Raw genomic sequence first — 19,812 nt, forward strand, 5'->3', positions numbered from 1 at the left:
CTGGAGTAAATGCATAGAATCTCAGGTGCAAAAATCTAAATATATAAAACCTTAAACTTTGGGTTCGGTAAAGTTATTTGTTTGATTAATAAAACAGTAATGTTGTAACAACTTAAAATAAGTGTTTTCAGTTATAAAATAATTTTGTTTTCCTGGGAAGCAAAGCAGCCATTAATCCAGTCTTCAGTGTCTCGTGATCTTTCAGAAATCATTCTAGTATGCTTGATGTTCAATATCAGTAATTATTATTATCAATGCTGAAAACAGTTGTGCTGCATATTATTTTGATATCCTATATTTATTTAGGATTATATGAAGAACAAAGCAAAAATAACATTTAAACATGTAAAATAGACCTTTTTTTAAACATTATACATTAGTCATTTTTGTTTAAAGTTTAAAGCATATTTGATGAAAGTAATAATTTCAAGATAAAAATCTTACTGACCCCTAACCTTTGAATGGTCATGTACATAGTTACACATAGGTTGGAATAAGGTTACTGTAATATTTGTATTATTACCTTTTTAGGGGTCCTCTGTGAGATAAACGAGGATGACTGTGCAACTCCCTCATGGCCTCGGGGGATGCCCAAGTGTCAAAATAATGGCACCTGTGTGGACAGGGTTGGAGGGTACAGGTGTAACTGCCCTCCCGGCTTCACTGGAGAGCGCTGTGAGGGAGACATCAACGAGTGCCTTTCCAGCCCCTGCAACCCCTCCAACAGCTTGGATTGCATACAGTTGCCCAATGATTACCAGTGCGTGTGCAAACCGGCTTCACAGGTGAGAGATGACTAAAAACTGAAAAGCGTTTCTCTGAGTTACATATACAACATTGTAATGTGTCTAAATTCTCACTTCATCATGTCTTCAGGACGAGGGTGTCAGAATAGATTCAGTGTGTGCGAGTCTCAGCCCTGTAAGAATGGAGGAGTATGCTCCGTGTCCAGCAGCTCACCTTTGGGATACACTTGCACCTGTCAGCTTGTGAGTATCCAGGCCTTATATCATTATGGTCTTCTTGTTTCCATCTTTACTGTACTGTTAAACTTCAAAAGCAACTAGTTGACGCCTCCTTGTCTCTTTCTCAGGGGTATGCAGGCGCTAACTGTGAGAGGAGCATGAACTGCAAAGAGCTGCCTTGCTACAATGGTGGCAGCTGTATTCCCACCTCAAGAGGTGCACGTTGCACCTGTATTCAGGGTTTTGGCGGGCCGCTGTGTCAACACCGCAGCAATGAGGGCTGCTCCTCCAAACCTTGCCGCAATGGAGGCTTGTGTACAAGGAAACCAGCTTCCCATTTTTCCACTGCCAGTGCATCAGTGGGCTGGAAAGGCATACGATGTGAACAGGAACAGGAAACCAGGCTGCTGCCACTTCCTCATCCTTGCCCTATTGCTGAATGTCATGGCAAGGCCAATGACGGTGTGTGTGATAAAGAGTGCAATTCGTTCGCCTGCCGCTGGGATGGAGGTGACTGCTCTCTGGCTATGAACCCCTGGGCACGCTGCTCAGACCCTCGCTGCTTGCGGCTCTTCAACAATAGTCAATGTGATGAGTTCTGCAACAATGCTGAGTGCCTTTATGATAACTTTGACTGCAAGAACAAAGAGAAAGTCTGCAAGTAGGTCTTGAACTAAGCTTCAATTGTGCTCCATAGGACTGTTTATGATGGTCTCTCACTAATACACTCTCTCTTCCCTCAGCCCCATCTATGAGACATACTGTACAGACCATTACGCAGATGGGCTCTGCGATCAAGGCTGCAATACTGAAGAGTGTGGCTGGGATGGACTGGATTGTGCAAAGAAGATTCCAGAAGACCTTGCGGAAGACCTGCTGGTTATTGTAGTTCTGCTGCCTCCCGAGGAGCTGCTAAGGACAAAAACTGCTTTCCTGCAAAAACTTAGTGCAATACTGCACACCACATTGCGTTTTCGCCTTGATCAGAATGGGGAATACATGATCAAACCCTATAAAGGACATGGTAAACGCAGTAAACGGGAGCTTCAACCTCAGCAAGAGGTTATTGGGTGAGTTGGGGTTGCTGAAATAATCACATTTGTAGAGCAAAATTATGTGTATTTCGCCTCAGATTCGAGTTTATTGAACTTGGAGTGTTGGCCAAAATAATGCAGCTTAGTTTGGAAGCAACCTCTCAGTGAATGGCGCTTCATCCATCGCTGCAATATCGAGAATAACAAACCTTTGCCCCCAAAATTTTACTAACGTGAATGTGCCTTAAATACTCTTTGGTTCTTCTGCAGGTCTATTGTATACTTGGAAATAGACAACAGGCTCTGCTCCCAAGGTTCAAATGACTGTTTCCGGAATGCTAGCAGTGCTGCAGAATACCTAGGTGCTTTGTCTGTTAGGGAGATGTTGAATTTCCCATACCCCCTGAAAGAAGTGCGCAGTAAGTATCCATACTTACACAAACTTAATTGCTTTCTTACATTGGTCCAGCTGTAATTTATTATCATACTAATCATTTCCAATTCTCTTTCAGGTGAAAATAAGAAACCGATTGAAGTTATTCCCGAATGGGGTAAGCTACTGCTAGTAGGAGTAGCTTCTCTCCTCTTGTTGGTTATCTTGATGGTGGGCATGTTGATTGCCCGCCGCAAACGTGAACACAGCACACTCTGGTTCCCTGAGGGCTTCTTCCTCAAGAAGGAAACAAGCAGTAACAAGAACCGCAGAGAACCTGTGGGCCAAGATTCCCTGGGCATGAAGTGAGTCTTTCATGCATTATTAATGCTTTTAATATACCTATTGCCAGTATAATTCATTTGAATATCCCTTTCAAAGGGACTAATTAGCATTCATGACTCTTTTTTAGACACATGCCAAAGACAGTGGAAGAGTCTCTTTTGGCAGATCACAGTGACCAGTGGATAGACACAGACTGCCCAGAGGCAAAACGACTTAAGGTGACAGACCATTTATACTTTCTCTTACGATGTATATGCGTATGCATCAATGAAACAGTTCTGTATCTTAATAATGTTGGCTTTATTTATATACAGGTGGAAGAGCCCAGTATTCTGTCTGATGGTGAGGATGCAGTTGACAGCAGACAGTGGACACAGCACCACTTGGCAGCGGCAGATATCCGTATGCCACCTTCAATGGCTCTCACACCTCCACAGGGAGAATTTGACAGCGATTGCATGGACGTCAATGTCCGAGGCCCTGGTACGATATGTTTTGCAGTTTACTCGTGCTCCTTGGTTAGGTCCAGTTGTCCCAACTGATCAGTGGCCTTGCATAGATAAATTTCAGGTACAATAATAGCAAATGTATTCAAAACATTTACAACATTTTATTTCATATAGATGGCTTCACACCCCTGATGCTGGCATCCTTCTGTGGAGGTGGGCTGGAGCTAGAGGTGACCGAAGATGATGATTCAGAAGAATGTTCCGCCAACATCATATCCGACCTCATTTACCAAGGAGCATCGCTTGCAGCTCAGACCGACCGCACTGGAGAGACTGCTCTGCACCTGGCTGCACGCTATGCCCGAGCTGATGCAGCTAAACGACTCCTAGATGCTGGGGCTGATGCAAATGCACAGGATAACACAGGCCGCACACCTCTGCATGCAGCTGTAGCAGCTGATGCACAGGGGGTTTTCCAGGTAAAGTCACCTACAACCAAATATATGTGTTTATAAGTAGATATGGACTATTGAAACAGTGTCAGTTCCGATGTATAACATAATCTTGCTTTTCTGCAGATTCTGATCAGGAATCGTGCCACAGACCTGGATGCACGCATGTATGATGGCTCCACTGCTCTGATCCTTGCAGCCCGTCTGGCAGTAGAAGGCATGGTGGAAGAGTTGATCACCTGTCATGCAGATGTCAACGTTGTTGATGAAATCGGTAAATGCAACAGAAAAGAAAAAGGATACAGTTTCCTGTTCATTAAGTGAGGTTGCATTGTTTCTGATGGTTCCATTCTCTCTTGACAGGAAAGTCAGCTCTGCACTGGGCAGCAGCAGTCAACAATGTTGAAGCTACAGTTGCCTTGTTGAAGAATGGTGCCAATAAAGATATGCAGGACCTTAAGGTATGCATTTATATTCTTTTGAGGGTTTTAAAGGATTTATCTTCAGCCATGGTGTTCATTTTTACATCTATCTACTATCTTTAGGAGGAAACTCCACTATTCTTGGCTGCCAGGGAAGGTAGCTGTGAGGCTGTAAAGGTGTTGTTGGCTCACTTTGCCAACAGGGAGATAACGGATCACATGGACAGGCTTCCTCGAGATATCGCGCAGGAGCGCATGCACCATGATATTGTACAGCTACTGGATGAATATAACACTGTGAGAAGTCCGCCGGGCCATCCTGGGGCAGGTCACCACCTGTCTGGTAGCCACACCCTCTCACCACTCATGTGTCCTCCCAGCAACTTCCTCCAAGGGCTAAAAAGCACCCCACAGGGTAAGAAGAACCGTCGCCCAGGGGTTAAAGGCATAGGTGGGCAGCACGCTACAAGCCTGAAAGATTCAGCCAAAGGACGCAACAAACGGCTGTCGCTTGACATGCAGAGTGCTTTGCTGGAGAGCTCTGTCACGCTCTCCCCCGTCGACTCGCTGGATTCGCCACGTGGAGGTGCCAGCAATGCCGGCTACATCCCCAATCCGACCTCACCGGCCGCCATGCCCTCCCCAGGCCTTTTCCACTCCTCCATGTCTGTCCCATCCACTCCAATGGTGCACAGCAGTATCTTGGATGGCACCAGTCCTTTTGCAGTCTCCCTAGCTCAGCTGAGCGACCTGAGTGATGGTGGGCTCTCCATGCAGGGGCGTGTGGCCATGCAAGGAGGCGGCATCAACCAAGGCCCTCACAACTGTGTGCTGAACGCCGGCCAGATGAGCCTCAACATGGGCATGGTAAGTCCAGTAAGCGTGCCATTTGACTGGCACAACCGCATGCCTCCATCTTCTCAGAGCTGTCAGTCCATGGTCAGCATTATGCATCCAGCAAGTAGCCAAGCAAGCATGATCCCTCAAACACCAACGCTGCAGCAAAGTAGCATGCTCATGCACCAGCAGCAGGTGTTTCGTAATGCCCAGCAGCCCATCCTGCAGCCGACACCCGTCTCCAACACACCCTCTATTAGCCCGGTCAAACTGCCGTCCATTGCAGAGCAGCAGCCACAGCAACTTCACAGCCACGCCCTTACCAACCCAAACCACACCCGCATGAGCTCCTCCACTCCCCCGACCCCACAACAGGCACAGCCTCCTCCAGCTTTCTACCAGCCACAGCAGCCACAGACTCAGCCACCGCAGGCCTCGGCAGCCCCTCAGGCTTCGCAAGCACAGGCTATCCCATCTCAGGCACTCCCGGCACAGGCGAGCGTAAGCACCGCAGGCCCGGAGGATTACCCCACACCGCCCTCCCAGCACAGCTACAGCTCTGCCATGGATGCGACACCCAAGCATTACCTGCATGTGCCCAGTGAACATCCTTACCTGACCCCTTCTCCAGAGTCTCCAGAGCCCTGGTCCAGTCCCTCCCCTCACTGTGTGTCCGATTGGTCTGACTCCACCCCCAGCCCAGCCGTCACGGCTCCTGCTCAGACCCAGATTTCGCATGTCCAGGAGTCCAATGGGAAGATGCAGGTGTTTGCTTGAGCAGCTCAGCCTCCCTTAAATGAATGTGACTCTGAGAGAGTAGGGTTGACAAGCATCACTCTAGAGCTTGTTTTTTACTTACCCGTCAGCCCATTTCCAAGATTTTAATTGGATTAGGATTGACTTTTGCATCAAGAAGACCAGCTGCTGGTATCCGCAGAAAGAAAGTTAAAGGGAAATTTGTGTTGTCTTAAAAAGAAAAGACAATTTAATGAAGTAAGACGTTCTGTCACAGATGGACTTGTTTTTTAATTATAAAAAAAGTATATGAAGAATACCACGTCTTTCATTTCAAAGACTTGGGGACACTCCTGAAACTAACAAACTTAAAAAAAAAAATAGATTGAGTGAAAAGTGAAATGTTGAAGGAAATTCCTTTCTTTTTATTTATTGTCTTATGTTTTTTTCCAAACTGCCTTGTGGAGGTTTTCACCCTCTTTCTGTCTCTGTTGTGTTTAGTGACCCCCATAACGACTGCCTTACTACTCCCAATATATTACATGGGACTCATGAGGTCTCCTCAGGTTCAATGTTACTACTGTTACAAGAGGAGCTACTCATGATTTCTTAGTTTGCCTGTTCCGCCCCAGTTTCATCAGCAGCAATTGACACAGTCAGAACTTATACACCAGGCTTTTAAGTGACACACACACACACACACACATAATGAGATTAGAACTTTTACAAATTTTAGTGATATTTATTTAGTCTAGCTTTCAGAAACAGACTGGCACATGAAAACAGAGGTATATAGAGACCAATACAAGTGAAATATTCTGATTTAAAATGATTTTATATGTTTTGTAAAAGTATTTGTATGAATGTAGAGGGGCATCCGTGAAGCACTTCAAGGGGAAAAGCTTGAGAGAGAGAGAGAGATGGTAAGAAAACCCTGAAATCACAGTTCAGCATTTCTAACAACAGTGCATAAAAGCGCCTCTCTAAAACAGGCCAGTGTTTAGAATGTTTTCAGTTTTGGCGTATCAGTGGAAATGATTTTACTGAACATAGTTTCTTAAGTGACCTCACCGACTTACATAGGCCTGAGCTGGCCAACGCTCTACCCATTCCCTCTCAAAATCCCAGCCAGTCACTGCCTTATAGTCTTGCCTTGTGTAAATTTGTTTTCTGTTTGTATTTTTATAACCACATTTTTGGAACCACAGTTACCTGTGGAACATTGATGTATTAAGCTGTGTTATAAGGCTGCTGTTTTGCGTCACTTCTTCAGTGACAGCCAACTTCCTTTCCGCTAACATTCCTGAGCAGAACCCACCCACCAGTGCTCGTGGAGACGCTGACCGCTGCGGACCTGATCTCACCGTGTTCCTGAACCCTCACAAGCACTTCATTTCAATACTGAACAGCTGCAGCTGACACCTGACCACTACAAAGTCTTCCTCTGGGGCTTTATGGAGCCGAGGCAGTGTGGTTGATTTAGTTTAATGTAATTTGATCCCTCAGGTCCAGGATTTCCATGTGGTCTAATCATATTCCATGTCCTTTTGGTTTGGATAGCAAGCATATGTGTTGTGTGTTGGGTATGTGGCTAATGGGGTTCTAATGGTCTGCTATTGCTCTGTTACTCCTCAGGGAGGTGTTATATAGCATGCAGTGTTGTCTGCATCTTTAGCAGTTCCCACCCCATCATCCTAGACGATGACATCTGTCGTGTCTGGTCAGAAGGCGTGAGATGGGAAACGCTACCATGTAGTGATGCCCCTGGCTTTCTGTAACATGTCCGTATGTTCATCCCTTGTCAATTTTCCCAACTGTAAGACCTGCATTTAATGACACTGACAGCTGTTTTCTTGCTATCACCAAGAGGAAAACACACATTTCACTGAATTATGGCACATAAACATTGCTTTCAGCCATACATTATTATTTTAAATAGTATTTGTGCTTATCTATACTGAATGTGCAGCTATGAAACTGTCAAATCTCCATGGACCACATTTCAAGGTTTTGGAGCCCATTCTGGACCTCTTTGTTTTCCTACATAAGTACTACTAAGCTTCGCTAACCCAACATAAGTCTTTCTTTCATTCATAACTTTTTCATTTCTCGTGATACAGTTCTCCATATATTTTTGAAATTCCAGTACCTTTCTGTAAATATGTTTCACCTTGTTTAGGTCTACTTGTTTATGAGAAGTCTTATGTTTCTAAGAATGAATATGTACTAAAAAGAACAAAAAGTAAATGTACTTTTTTATTAGCATTATTAAGGTGAGGATGTGACTGTGTATTGGTCTTGCATAACTAGAACAGCCATAGATATTTTCTTTTGTCTATTAATTTCCTATACTTGTTTAAAAGTAGTTTAAAATCATTGTATATAAACAGTTTTTCACAGTTTCTTTCTACAGACAAAGTTGTAAAATATGTTACTTCTAATAAAGCGGTAGAAACTACATTTCACTAATGTCTCATTCTTTTTTTTTTGTCTCACCTCTTTTATATTTCCGTACATTCTGGATCTGTCCAGTATTTTGTTTTAGATCAGATCAACTGGGAAACTCCAGCACTTAGCCTATAAACACTCTGTCAAATATCAAACCAAAGCATCTAAAGATTCTCATAATTAAAATAAACTCACTAGATACTCAATGTTAATGATTAAACACCAACAGCCATTCGTGACAAGTAGGGATAACTGCAGGCTGGAGCTACAGTATGGGTGTGGAGAAAGGTCTTCGTGATTGGTCGACAAAGCTGTCTGTCAGGGTGTGGGGGAGTAGGGTTCGGGCTGGGTTAAGGGTAGTTTCTGTTGTACTGATTCACCTTTTGGACACCTCTTTTCGACAGCCCCATTGCTCCAGGCTGCAGCTACCCATGTCTTAAGCTGAAGCTACAGGAGAATTTAAAAGCACAAACTCTAATATTGACACGCCCTCTATCGCTATTCAGTGATATTGCAGCTTCTGCATATGAAGTTTATCTGACTTGTAGGCATGAGCAGTGAGGGAAAAATCTTTGCATGGCAGGGGCAGCTGCCACAAAGACCTGCCCCACCGAGTTGTTTGTTTTTGCATGTGTTCTTTCTCATGAGAAGAGGAGCACATGTGGGAAATTGCAAGCTTGTAGTTCAATTAGGCCGTTAAAGGGTAGTTCACCCAAAAATGAAAATGATCCTAGGTATCTATGACTTTCGGGGTTATATTAAAAACTATCTTTGATCTTTCAAGCTGTTTAATGGCACTCAGTGGGTGTTGCATGCATAAGTCCAAAAGAAAAAGTGCCCAATCAAAAACAAAAGTGTCTCACATGGCTCCGGGGGCTGAACAAAGTTATCCTGTAACGAATCTATGCGTTTTTATAAGAAAAAGAACCATATTAAAAAGATAATAATCACTTTAATCTAGCATGTGCTCACTGTTGTACAGCAGCTCCAGGCGGATGATGAATGATGCCCGGCTTTCCCCTTGCCTCAGAAGTGACAAACGCAGAAGTAGGGGAGACCGGGGATGGTTGTAACACTTTTTTCTTCAACGCCTAAAATTACCTTTTTCTTTTGGCTACAAGTCTAAAACTTCTAGGCAAAGTACCCACATGTTTATACTACAAATGGCAACAATTTAAATGTATTCAACTATATCACAGACTTTGTGAGATGATGACAAATACAAGGTGGTCCTTTGTTACAACCTACCCCACTACTGGGGTAGGTTGTAACACATACTGGGGTAAGTTGTAACAGGTAGACAAAATATACAAAAACTAAGGGTACTCCAAGTGATTTGACACAAAAACAGTTTTATTTTAAATGAATGACTGCAACAATAAATATGGGTGAATATGGGGAGTGTATGAGCATATTGTGTGTTTTTGTGCATGTGTGCCTTTGTGTGTGTGCATGTCTGTACGTGCACATTCATGTGTGTGTGTGTGTGTGTGTGTGTGTGTTCTTGTTTTTGTATCATATCAGGACACAACTCTGTATAATGTCATGGGTATGACACAGGTATTACAAGGAGAGGGTGACTTATGAGGACATAACCCATGTCCCCATTTTTCAAAACACTTATAAATCATACAGAAAGAGTTTTTTTGAGAAAGTAAAAATGCACAAAGTTTCCTGTGAGGGTTAGGGTTAGGTGTAGGGTTGGTGTAGGGCCATAGAATATACAGTTTGCACAGTATAAAAACCATTACACCTATGGGATTTCCCCACTTTTCACAAAATGTGTGTGTGTGTGTGTTTGTGTGTGTGTGAGCAAATTAATAGACGTATGTTTATCCCCACTCCAGAGAATGAACAAATGAAATGCATTCTTTACCAGTCACAAGTTCTAGTAATTCTGTAGAATTGTTAAAATCACAAAAATGTTCTTGGTTGTATGTAAGGGGATGGTTGTAACACTTTCAAAACACGTGTTACAACCTACCCCTTCACTGTCACCCAATGTTTAGCAAGCTGTATTAGCATGGTGCTTTGAAATTGGCAAAAGGTTGATACACCATTCTTTACTAGAGAAATTACAGTTTGACCTGATATAACTCATACAACATTATCTACAACGGTAGAAGTACTAAACAAAATATTATCTTGTTTTTTTTTTTTACTTTCTGACCTCAGAATTAGATTTTCTGCAGTAGCTTAAGGAGAGATAGCAACACAGACTGGAAAACCTCCATGTGGGATTGTAAAGGAAGACTGATGAAACTGAAATTGTCATATGACTCCTATCTTGCCTCTGATTCATGGAATTGGTAGTGTTACAACTCTCCCCGTGTTACAACCATCCCCGGTCTCCCCTACAGGAGAGAGATCAAAACAAACAGCTTGTAATGAAACGTGGCAAACTTAGACCTTCCCTGACTTCTTAGGTTGTCAACAGCCCTATTCGGACAGTAATTGTCTCTCATGTGCATGTCTGTATTTACATGGCAACTCATGGATTTGGTTGGCGACTGTTTTTCACAGTGCATAAACTAATCTCCAATTTCATTACATCCAATAATTTCTCCCACTTTCTGTTATGGAGCAGTTATGAAATATTGTTCTTATAAATAGCCTACTTATCAGCATTTTTAAAACATGTCCCCCTTAGCATGCAAATTAGTTAAATGCTGTATGGTGTTCGGCAGTGGTAAAAGAAAAAATTAAAATGGTATTTTCAATAGCTGTGGATTCGGGCGGCAAATTAAATTACATGATTTTGGTAAAATAGTATTTTGCCGGGGATTTTTACACTAAAATCATCGACTAACCTATGTAAATGTTAAAAATTGCTATTCCTATGAGAAGCAATTGAATTCCAAATCTTTGGAAGAATTATTTTTATGTTGAGGACATTTTTGGAAAGTCAGCGTGACATTTACACACACTCCACTTCCGTAACACAATAAACGAATGCTTATATTTCAAATGTTTAAAACATCCTGCCTAAAAGATGAATGTGTCTTGCAAAAAAAGGGTTAATTCAAAATAGTCTCACATAGCATATAGCTATGGTCCTCATCTCAAATACATTCAGAATAAAACTATCATGGTTTCATTTCAATTACCTTATCTGTTGTCATGATGCCGGTGAGCTGCAGAACTCATGCAAACATATTTACATCGCAATGATCAGATACTTTCTTAGCTTCTGCTTTCTCACCTCTGCCATTTTGTTGTGTTTATTTTGAGAGTAAAACCTGTGAGAGAGAACAAGCAAATCCCGGCAGCTGCAGTTCCTGTGGCATGATTGTGGGAGCTTCTATTTGCATAAACTATATTATCAGCCCACATTTACATATTAATCTAAACCTTGCTCTTAGTAGCATGAACAACATCTAGATGTTTGGTAGCCAATTTATTTCCAACATTATTTGACTTCTAAGCAAAGAACTAAAAAAGAACTTCGTGAGTATATTGGGCACTGAATCGCCTTAAGTCTCTTGTACATGTGCACTAGGGCAAGCACAAGCATTTAAGTTGATGGCTGCCGTTCACTTAATGTCCCCCGCTAATAAGAAGGGTTTCTGAAATCTAAATACAGCTCCTTGACTGGTAAAAAAAACATTACAACATGAAAAGGACACTAGAGCTGTTACACTGCAGTTTGCATCTAAACATTATGTACTTCATGTATTCATGATTATTACAGTTGTCTTGAGGTTAAAGATAGAACACTGCTTCAGGATCCAGACTTTACATTAGACATCAAATTGCAACCCGTCCTAATAGTAAACCTCTTGCTATGCTATCGGTTTTTGTTGCATTTTATTATTTGCATTGAGTACTGACCCATTTTTGGGGCATAAAACTGTCTCTGAAATGCTTTTGTAAAGTTTTTCCTCATCAGAATCAATGGAGAGATTTTTGGGCAGCACCCATTCTCCTGTGAAGTATGCGTAGTATACTCAGACTAGCATTGAACATATGGTCATGCTGGAAGATCATTTTATAGAATGCATCTAAGGGTAGATGCCCAGTAGGGTCAGCATGCTTCATGGCAGTCAGTGGCCTGTACAAACGATTGGTCTGATGACGAAATGGAGGGTTTTTGGACACAATTAGCTGGAGAGTTTTCTGTAAGAAAAAAAATTATAAAAAAAGAGACATTTCTCTGTTAAACATGGAGCCTTAACAAATAAAAGAACAGTCCATCCACTCACTAACCTCTGCCACTTCCTTAGGTGTCTGGCCGACTGAGTAAAAAACTTCATGTGAATATTTCAGGTAGATCTGACGGAAGATGCGAGCGGTCTCCTCGTCAGTCTCTGAGAGATCCATCTTCTCTGCCTCTTCATACACTTTCTTCTCAAACTCAGTTACAACTGGGCCTGGCTCCACTAACGTCATCCTTGTGAGATATGTATAGAAGCCATACTTAAAATGCATGAATTGGATCATTTATGGATCATAAATGATCCATGGTTTATGGATCATTAACATAATATAATGCACTTAAAAAAAATACTGTATACAGTTTCAAAAAAGACAACGTTATTTAGCAACTTTGTGGTTGTTGCATGTTTACCCTTAAACATGCAACAAACTATAGCATACTTGTAAATTGAGTTTTTATTATAAAAATAATATGCTTAAGTGTGAACTGAATGTAATGTTTTCGGACACTTAATTGAATGTAATATAAACTTTACATGTAATTTCAAACAATACACTACAATTAAAATTTTAATGAAGTACTATATATGTGCTTTAATGTGTTAGTCAACACAAACATTTATTTAATTCTTTAAAGCATGACAAAAGACTTAATACTTTTAATTTGACATTATTACAAAGTGCACATTTTAAAAGTGTACTTAAATGTGTTAAGATACAGCTAAGAAAGTGTTTTTTCTTTAAGTATTTTATATTCACTTAAGTATCCTTTTATTTGTTTAATGTTATATTACCTGCACACTAGAATGGAACATTCACTAAAAATCACTTTGGGACCAGCTGATCAAAAGTGAATTTACCTCAACCTAACCCTTTTTATCAGTTTGCTAAATCTGTTTTATTGTGTACTCACTTGACATTGAACTTCATAGCTTGCACGGCAAGACTCTCACAAAACCCCTCTACAGCAAATTTAGAGGCAGCATAGACATCATTGAAAAGTAGTCCTGAAAAAAAAGTCCTCTAAATATATATATATATATATATATATATGATTCTTTCAGTTGTGAATGTATAGGGTTTATAATAAACGAGTTATGTGGTATTACCCTGGATTCCCAGGACGCTGCCCATCACTATGATGTGTCCACTCTGACGCCGCTTCATGTCAGGAAGCAGTTCCTTTACCAGTCTCACCAGCCCAAAGAAGTTAGTGTTGAAGAGTTCCTGCATAGCACTTACATTCTGACACTCCAAAGGACCAATCATACCCACACCGGCATTATTCACTACAAAACAGTGCAGAAGAGTCTAAATCAAACAGTATGAATTATCTCGTCAGAAACAAAGGGCAAATGTGTGTACGAATCTGTAAGATATTCATATTACAGTGTAAACTACTTCAGTGATTTTAATGGATATTTTTGAAAGTGCACGAACAACAACAAGTTCTCTGCTCTCCTTCTGTACAATGAAAGTGTTATGATTAGAAGTCTAACGCAGTGTTTTTATTCACATTAAATATGAACTCAGTCCTATTAAAAATGTTATGGCACGACACCCATATCTATTAAGTAAACTGACAGGTTTTTTTATGCACAGTTAATAGATTACATTATTAGGTTACTTTGACCACCCCCCATATAGATCAACATAAAGGTGAGATGCTAAATATTTCATAATTCAGTTAATGCGTTTGGGAATGTTTAGAATAAAAAGGAAAAAATACAAATAAAACATAAGTGCTGTTGTGGCTGCTGTGTGTCACAAAAATGTACTATTACTATTGAAACCTTTTAGTCAAGTCAAAAGACTCATTCAAATTTTGGTTATAGTGCTATGAAGCTGCATTGCTCAGAAACATAGATACCCAACACATCCACTTGTCGATCTGGTAAACTGTTGACACACTCTCTGATGGAGTCCTCACAGGTGGCATCCAGCTGTCGGATCTCCAGCGATCTGTTGAGGGATTTTCCAGCTGCTCTCTCCAGAGCTTCTCTCTTATCCAGGTCCCTCATAGTGGCCACAACTAACTCAGGCACAATCAATAGTAAGACTTAAAACTTAAAAATATTAGTACCTCATATTACACTTACCTGTTCATTATCTAATGTACTTTCTGTAAGAATATTGCTCCATCCTTAATGAATAACCATACAGGAGCAAATGAGTGATACAGCATTAACATATGATTAACTAACAACAAACTTCACTTAACCACTTAGTAGCCTAAGTAATACCACTCAGTTAAACGCAAAAAGTTTTTTTTTTTTTTTTTGGCTAATGACTCAAAATGTTCCAGTATGATACAGTGTTAAGTTCAGAGGAAAAGCAGAAAATTGACCATAGGAGTAAGTTGCAAAGAAAACTGCAATTTAATATCAGTTTCTTTGAAATTGTACATAGTCTGTTATTTTTTAAAAAAATGATAAAAATAAAATAAAATGCACTAATTATAAACATATTATTATGCACTGATTCTGTAAATGGTTAAATGTTAATGTCAAAATTAAATTAAGTAGTTACTACAATGTTAATATTGTATTACTTTGTTCCCTTGCTAGTTATTTATCACTGAAGGAACAGTATTAGAACTGTTCCTTTAAAATGTTGTTATATAAACATGCATATTTATACAATTCTAAGAGTCATTTTACATTGATATGCAGTCTTCTTACCTTTGAATCGCCTTAAGTTATCTTTTGCGAGACGGACAGCCAACGCCAAACCAATTCCAGAGGAGCATCCTGTCACCAAAACTTTTCGTGTCCCCATATCTTTCGTTCAAGGATTAATTTCTAATCTGAAATCACTTACAAAGCATTAAACTTTAGTAGCACTATATTTGCCATAGCTGATGATCATCATCTTTTGGTGCGTTATATCTCAGTTACACATATAGCCATACTTATGCAAATATATTACAACACATAACAGCAGTGCAACGTACATTTACAAGCTCTTAAAAATACAGAAATCAGTAAGCACACTGTAACAAGATCCCTGAATTAAAGTTTCCCATTTTTCGTGCTAGTTGAACATTTCAAGGGAACATAAATTAGAATTTAGAAAGGTTTCTGGACTGAGGATTAAATCTTAATCAGATTTTCCCATCACGGGAGCGCGCCTCATGAGTTTGTTTTAACTGATCTAGAGATTTGATACATTCTAAAACCGCATGACGACAAGTTTTATGTTTTATAAAGGTCGTCACGTTTTAATAAGCGTTAAAAATGACAGTGACGACAGTTGCACTGCGTGAAAACAAAACATAAGATACAAAAGCACACAACCTGTTTGACAGACAGTGGCGGCTCCAGACAATTTTGATTGGGGGGGCAATGGGGGGGTCCTGGTCTTTTCAAGGGGGGTCTCATGAAAACCAACAAAAAATACAGTGGACATGGCTAATAACTGCATATTTCTGCTACTAAACAACAAAAACACCTTTGCAATGTAAACAAATGACAGGCTACATTTGCTATTCATATCCTTCACACTGCACTTTCATGTCAGGTATATTATGCATTTTTATTGACATTGATATTTTTACATTTATTTCCAGATAGATATTATTGAGTTTACAGGCTAAAGTGGTCTTGCTGTTGTAAACACTGTTGCTATCGTAGAAAAAATATTTGCATCACATTTAAAATCTGAATTGTTTTTATTTTTATAATGATAATTCAGAGAATGAGAAAATCTGAATAAACCTTACCAGTGTTGTGATAATTATTTTTACGTGTTAAAAATAAATAAGTACTGTAATATAATAAAAGTTTATTCAAATAACATAAAAAAGACCAGACCCCTCGATGCCTGTGAAACTTTTCTCCCTCAAACAGCACGCTAGTGTTACTTCTACACTACAGGCTACACACAGCAATATAAACAACGTATCTGCATGTTCTCACATCACATCGTTCTTGTAAAATAATAATAAGTAAATAAACACCAAAATCACTTCGCTGAGAATGAAACACCACTTACCAGCTGCCACGATGTTGAAAATATCCTCTAGCAATTAAAAAATGCGCGTGCAGCATGAGGAATCTTCCCGGTTGGATGAGGTCGTAGTCAGGTGAACGGTCATCATGTTGGTCATTTTATTTACGGCTAAATTATTATTAATAAATTGTACAAATATTATGATTGGGCGTGGGCAGGCATTCACAAAAGTTTATGTAATTACAAAAAAAATTGAGGAAATTTTGCTTTGACAAAAGGGCGCTTAAGGGGCAAAGGAGCAGGTGCTCAAGTGAACCGGTTCTTTCGGACAATTCGATCAAATAAACCAGCTGGGAAAAAAAATGGTTCACCGGTTCTTTTGCGCTCGATGTAATGCCGTCATTGGCGATGATTGCCCTTCATTCAAGCCTTTGGTTTACCCGCGCTTATAACATTAGCACAAAATCAGTTCAGAATCAATCACCAAAAGAATCAGTTCGGTTCAGATGCGCTCAGTGTCAGTCTGCTTCACGCAGAATCACGCATGCGCAGTTATCATCAGCTCATCGGTTCTCGAATCGGACGCGTCCGACAGAAACGGTTCTCGGTTCAGTGTATGAATAAATGTCGAAATAATTATTATTTATTATTGTTCTGCGTAGTTTGAAGAGAAACATTTTTGGATCTTTATCCCGAATATATATATTTTTAATCAGGAAGAGGCTGGGGGGTCAAATGGGGGGTCAAGGCATTTTTTGGCAGGGTCTTGAGACCCCCCAAGACCCCCCCTGGCGCCGCCGGTGTTGACAGACCTCTTGTCATCCATAAACTCCTTTCAGTCGGAACGCACGAGTTCTGCGCGCGAGCGGCACTGTGAAAACAAGTCACGTGCAGAGCTGCGTTCAGAGAACCCTGGGATTTGAAGTCATTGAATGTATAACAACAAAAACAAAACAAAAATAATACTAATACTACTACTAATAATAATAGGCTAGTAATAACCAATATTATTATGATTATCATCATCATCAGGCATATAGAATAAAATATATATCATAAACTATTTTGAAGCTGTATGCTTTGCTGACACATCAATTTAAATGAAGTGTTTATTGAAAATGACATTTGGAAATCATTAAATAAAATACATTTCAGCTACTATAAAAAATGCACGTCTTATTTATATATAGAGCAGGACGAGGAAGACAAGTCCGCTTTGAATGATGACCCTGTAGTTAAGGTATGGTGCAGGTGACTTTAAGCAGTTTATGTACATTTATGGAAAGAGCAGGTGTAGCTACAGTATTCTGTAGCAAAAAAAAAGTATAATGGGACATGGAAGTCACAGTTTTAATTTATGAATGACATTGCATTAGTTCACAAAACAACAATGATTAAGCATTGAAAGAAAGCCATTTGTTATCTAATTCAATTAAATTAAGTGTGATTGGGTCACTGTATAATTCAGTTTTATTCATTAACACATTCTCTGCACTTATATAGAATGTGGTTATGGAATGCAAAGCTGATGAAAAACAACAGGTAACATCACAACCATCTCCTAACAACCTGCAAACATTATTTGTTATGTTACATGATCTCTGTAAAATGAAAGTACCAGTTACTGCAGTACACTTTACAGTTTTTAATTGTATAATGGAGATAGTCATTAAAAATTTCTAGGAAGAAAAAGCTGCCAAGTCATCTGGATCCAGTGGTGCCAGTCAGTTAGCACAAGTAAGAAGGAGTTTCCCTCTTTGGATTTGGATTTACAGGATCAATAAAACATCATGTTACACCATAGTCTTATTGCATCACTCCTGTCCCACTTCAGGCACCAGCCAAGAAAAAAACCCAATGATGATACTCATATAGCGGTTAGTTGCATTAAGCTGTTTACTTGAATTATCAATTGCACTAAGGCTAATACTGAAGAACTGTATGTGGACTTTAAGCAATGTGAACTAACATGCACAGACATGCTTGCAGGAGCTCGGGGCGCATGTATGAGTTCTGCCACTAACAAAGGAGAACAAACTAATGTTTGACCAGGCTCAGGCAAACCAGATCCCTTCTGTCATACATCAGTTATCCTGCGAGTCATGTGACAGGGACTGGTGGCGACGAGTGCCTCAGAGGAAAAGGGTATGATGTCTGACCACACCTTACAAGATAAAATCACATTCACTCTGTGCTTTTCCCAGATTTAGCAGTCATCTGTGTGCTTTTGACTTATCAAAGTTATATCGATGCAAAAATAAGTATGACCCTGTGCCAGCCAACAAAATGTAGGGTATAGCAGAGTTTAACTGTCCAAACTGCTTGCGGACCTTCAAATAAGACATTATGTATGCTGTACTGTATTGCTGTTCTTTAGTTTTTAATGAGAGTCATGGCATTTTTTTCTCTTCTGCGTATGACAAGGAGTATTGTAGTAACATATGTTTCTGGTAGGTGTTTTGGTCGGATGGATGGATGGATGTTCTCCTTGTTATGGCTGTCGCTCAGCCATTTTCCCCACAAAGATTCTATCACCAATGAAGAGTAAGATGCCTGGGTCTAGAAGCAGAAATCAGCACAGCTGCCTTGCTGAAGACTGTTATAATCGAATGGGTAAATTGATGCTGTTTGACACAATGACCACTAGAGGTTTTGCACAATCTTAAAGTGTTACAGTAGGCCTTAAGTGTATACAGTATTCAGAGCACGAATATCAATCAATTAAAGTAATGTTAAAATATGTTAACTTCCTGCAACACTGCAGACCACTGTATTTTTTGTATTCCTCAATAGGCGGACCACGGTCCACATCCAAAAGAAAAATGTTTGGTCCGCGCTAATTTCAAATAAAGCGGCAATCAATGACGCTTTCTGCACTGGGCGTGACAAATTGTCAACAGAAAACTGCTGAATCATTCAGTTTTTTGATGTGCTGACACAAAGTTCAAATGATTTGCAGTGCTTTGTCATGTCCAATGTAGAGATACGATGTGACAGCAAAAACATGGCGAGTGTTAAGTAAAGAAAAGTGGACACTGAGAATAGATTATTCAAATGTGAATGGACTGAACAGTTTTGAGTGAGTGAGTGAGTGAGTGATACCATCTTTGTTATGGATGTTGGTTCACCGTTTTAACGCAAGTTTGCTTTAGCATAATTTATTTTCAAGATCTGAGGTAAAATATCTATTGTTGCTTTTATTATGGCTCATGCAAAATAATATTCAAACTCACATTAGACACTTTTAACACTGACTAAAACACATAGTCATTTCTTAAAATTATCACTGTCATATTTTGTTCGTGTTCCTGCCTCGACGATGCAGAAAATAAAAAACATTTCTAAAACAGAATTCCGTGTCACTTATTGTAACGTGTCGCTGTCACAGGTGGTAAGGACAAAAACTACATCGAAAAGATACTTTTTATCGCATCACGGCATGTCCTGTTGATACACACGGTGTCAGTCTGACAATCCTCTGGCGTTTTTCTTTACAAATCCTCATGTTGTGCTTCTAATTCGTGACCGGTGTTTTGTTTTGTTCTCTCACCACACTCATCACGAACCATGCAGCACTGACGAACTACAACATCCACCTGCACGTCTTCCGGTTCCCCACACTTTTTTTCACATCTTCTGAACAGTT

General features: G+C 40.0%; 1 protein-coding gene and 2 pseudogenes across 1 annotated transcript; 2 read left to right on the plus strand and 1 right to left on the minus strand.

Annotated features, from left to right (window-relative positions):
• Positions 1 to 498: 498 nt before the first annotated feature.
• LOC113089584 (neurogenic locus notch homolog protein 3-like) lies at positions 499 to 8,077 on the plus strand (annotated as a pseudogene).
• A 3,287-nt stretch (positions 8,078 to 11,364) lies between these two features.
• On the minus strand, positions 11,365 to 15,544 carry LOC113089589 (retinol dehydrogenase 8-like). The gene is made up of 6 exons (XM_026256062.1): positions 14,897 to 15,544; positions 14,086 to 14,247; positions 13,325 to 13,504; positions 13,129 to 13,222; positions 12,267 to 12,450; positions 11,365 to 12,176 (listed from the first exon to the last, which is right to left on the minus strand). The coding sequence occupies exons 1-6, from the start codon at positions 14,991 to 14,993 to the stop codon at positions 11,952 to 11,954; spliced, it is 942 nt and encodes a 313-aa protein (XP_026111847.1). The 5' UTR covers positions 14,994 to 15,544; the 3' UTR covers positions 11,365 to 11,951.
• On the plus strand, positions 15,349 to 18,832 carry LOC113089588 (repressor of yield of DENV protein homolog; annotated as a pseudogene).
• Positions 18,833 to 19,812: the final 980 nt, after the last annotated feature.

Source organism: Carassius auratus, unplaced genomic scaffold (genome assembly GCF_003368295.1).
Source record: "Carassius auratus strain Wakin unplaced genomic scaffold, ASM336829v1 scaf_tig00050428, whole genome shotgun sequence".
NCBI classification, from domain to species: domain Eukaryota; kingdom Metazoa; phylum Chordata; class Actinopteri; order Cypriniformes; family Cyprinidae; genus Carassius; species Carassius auratus.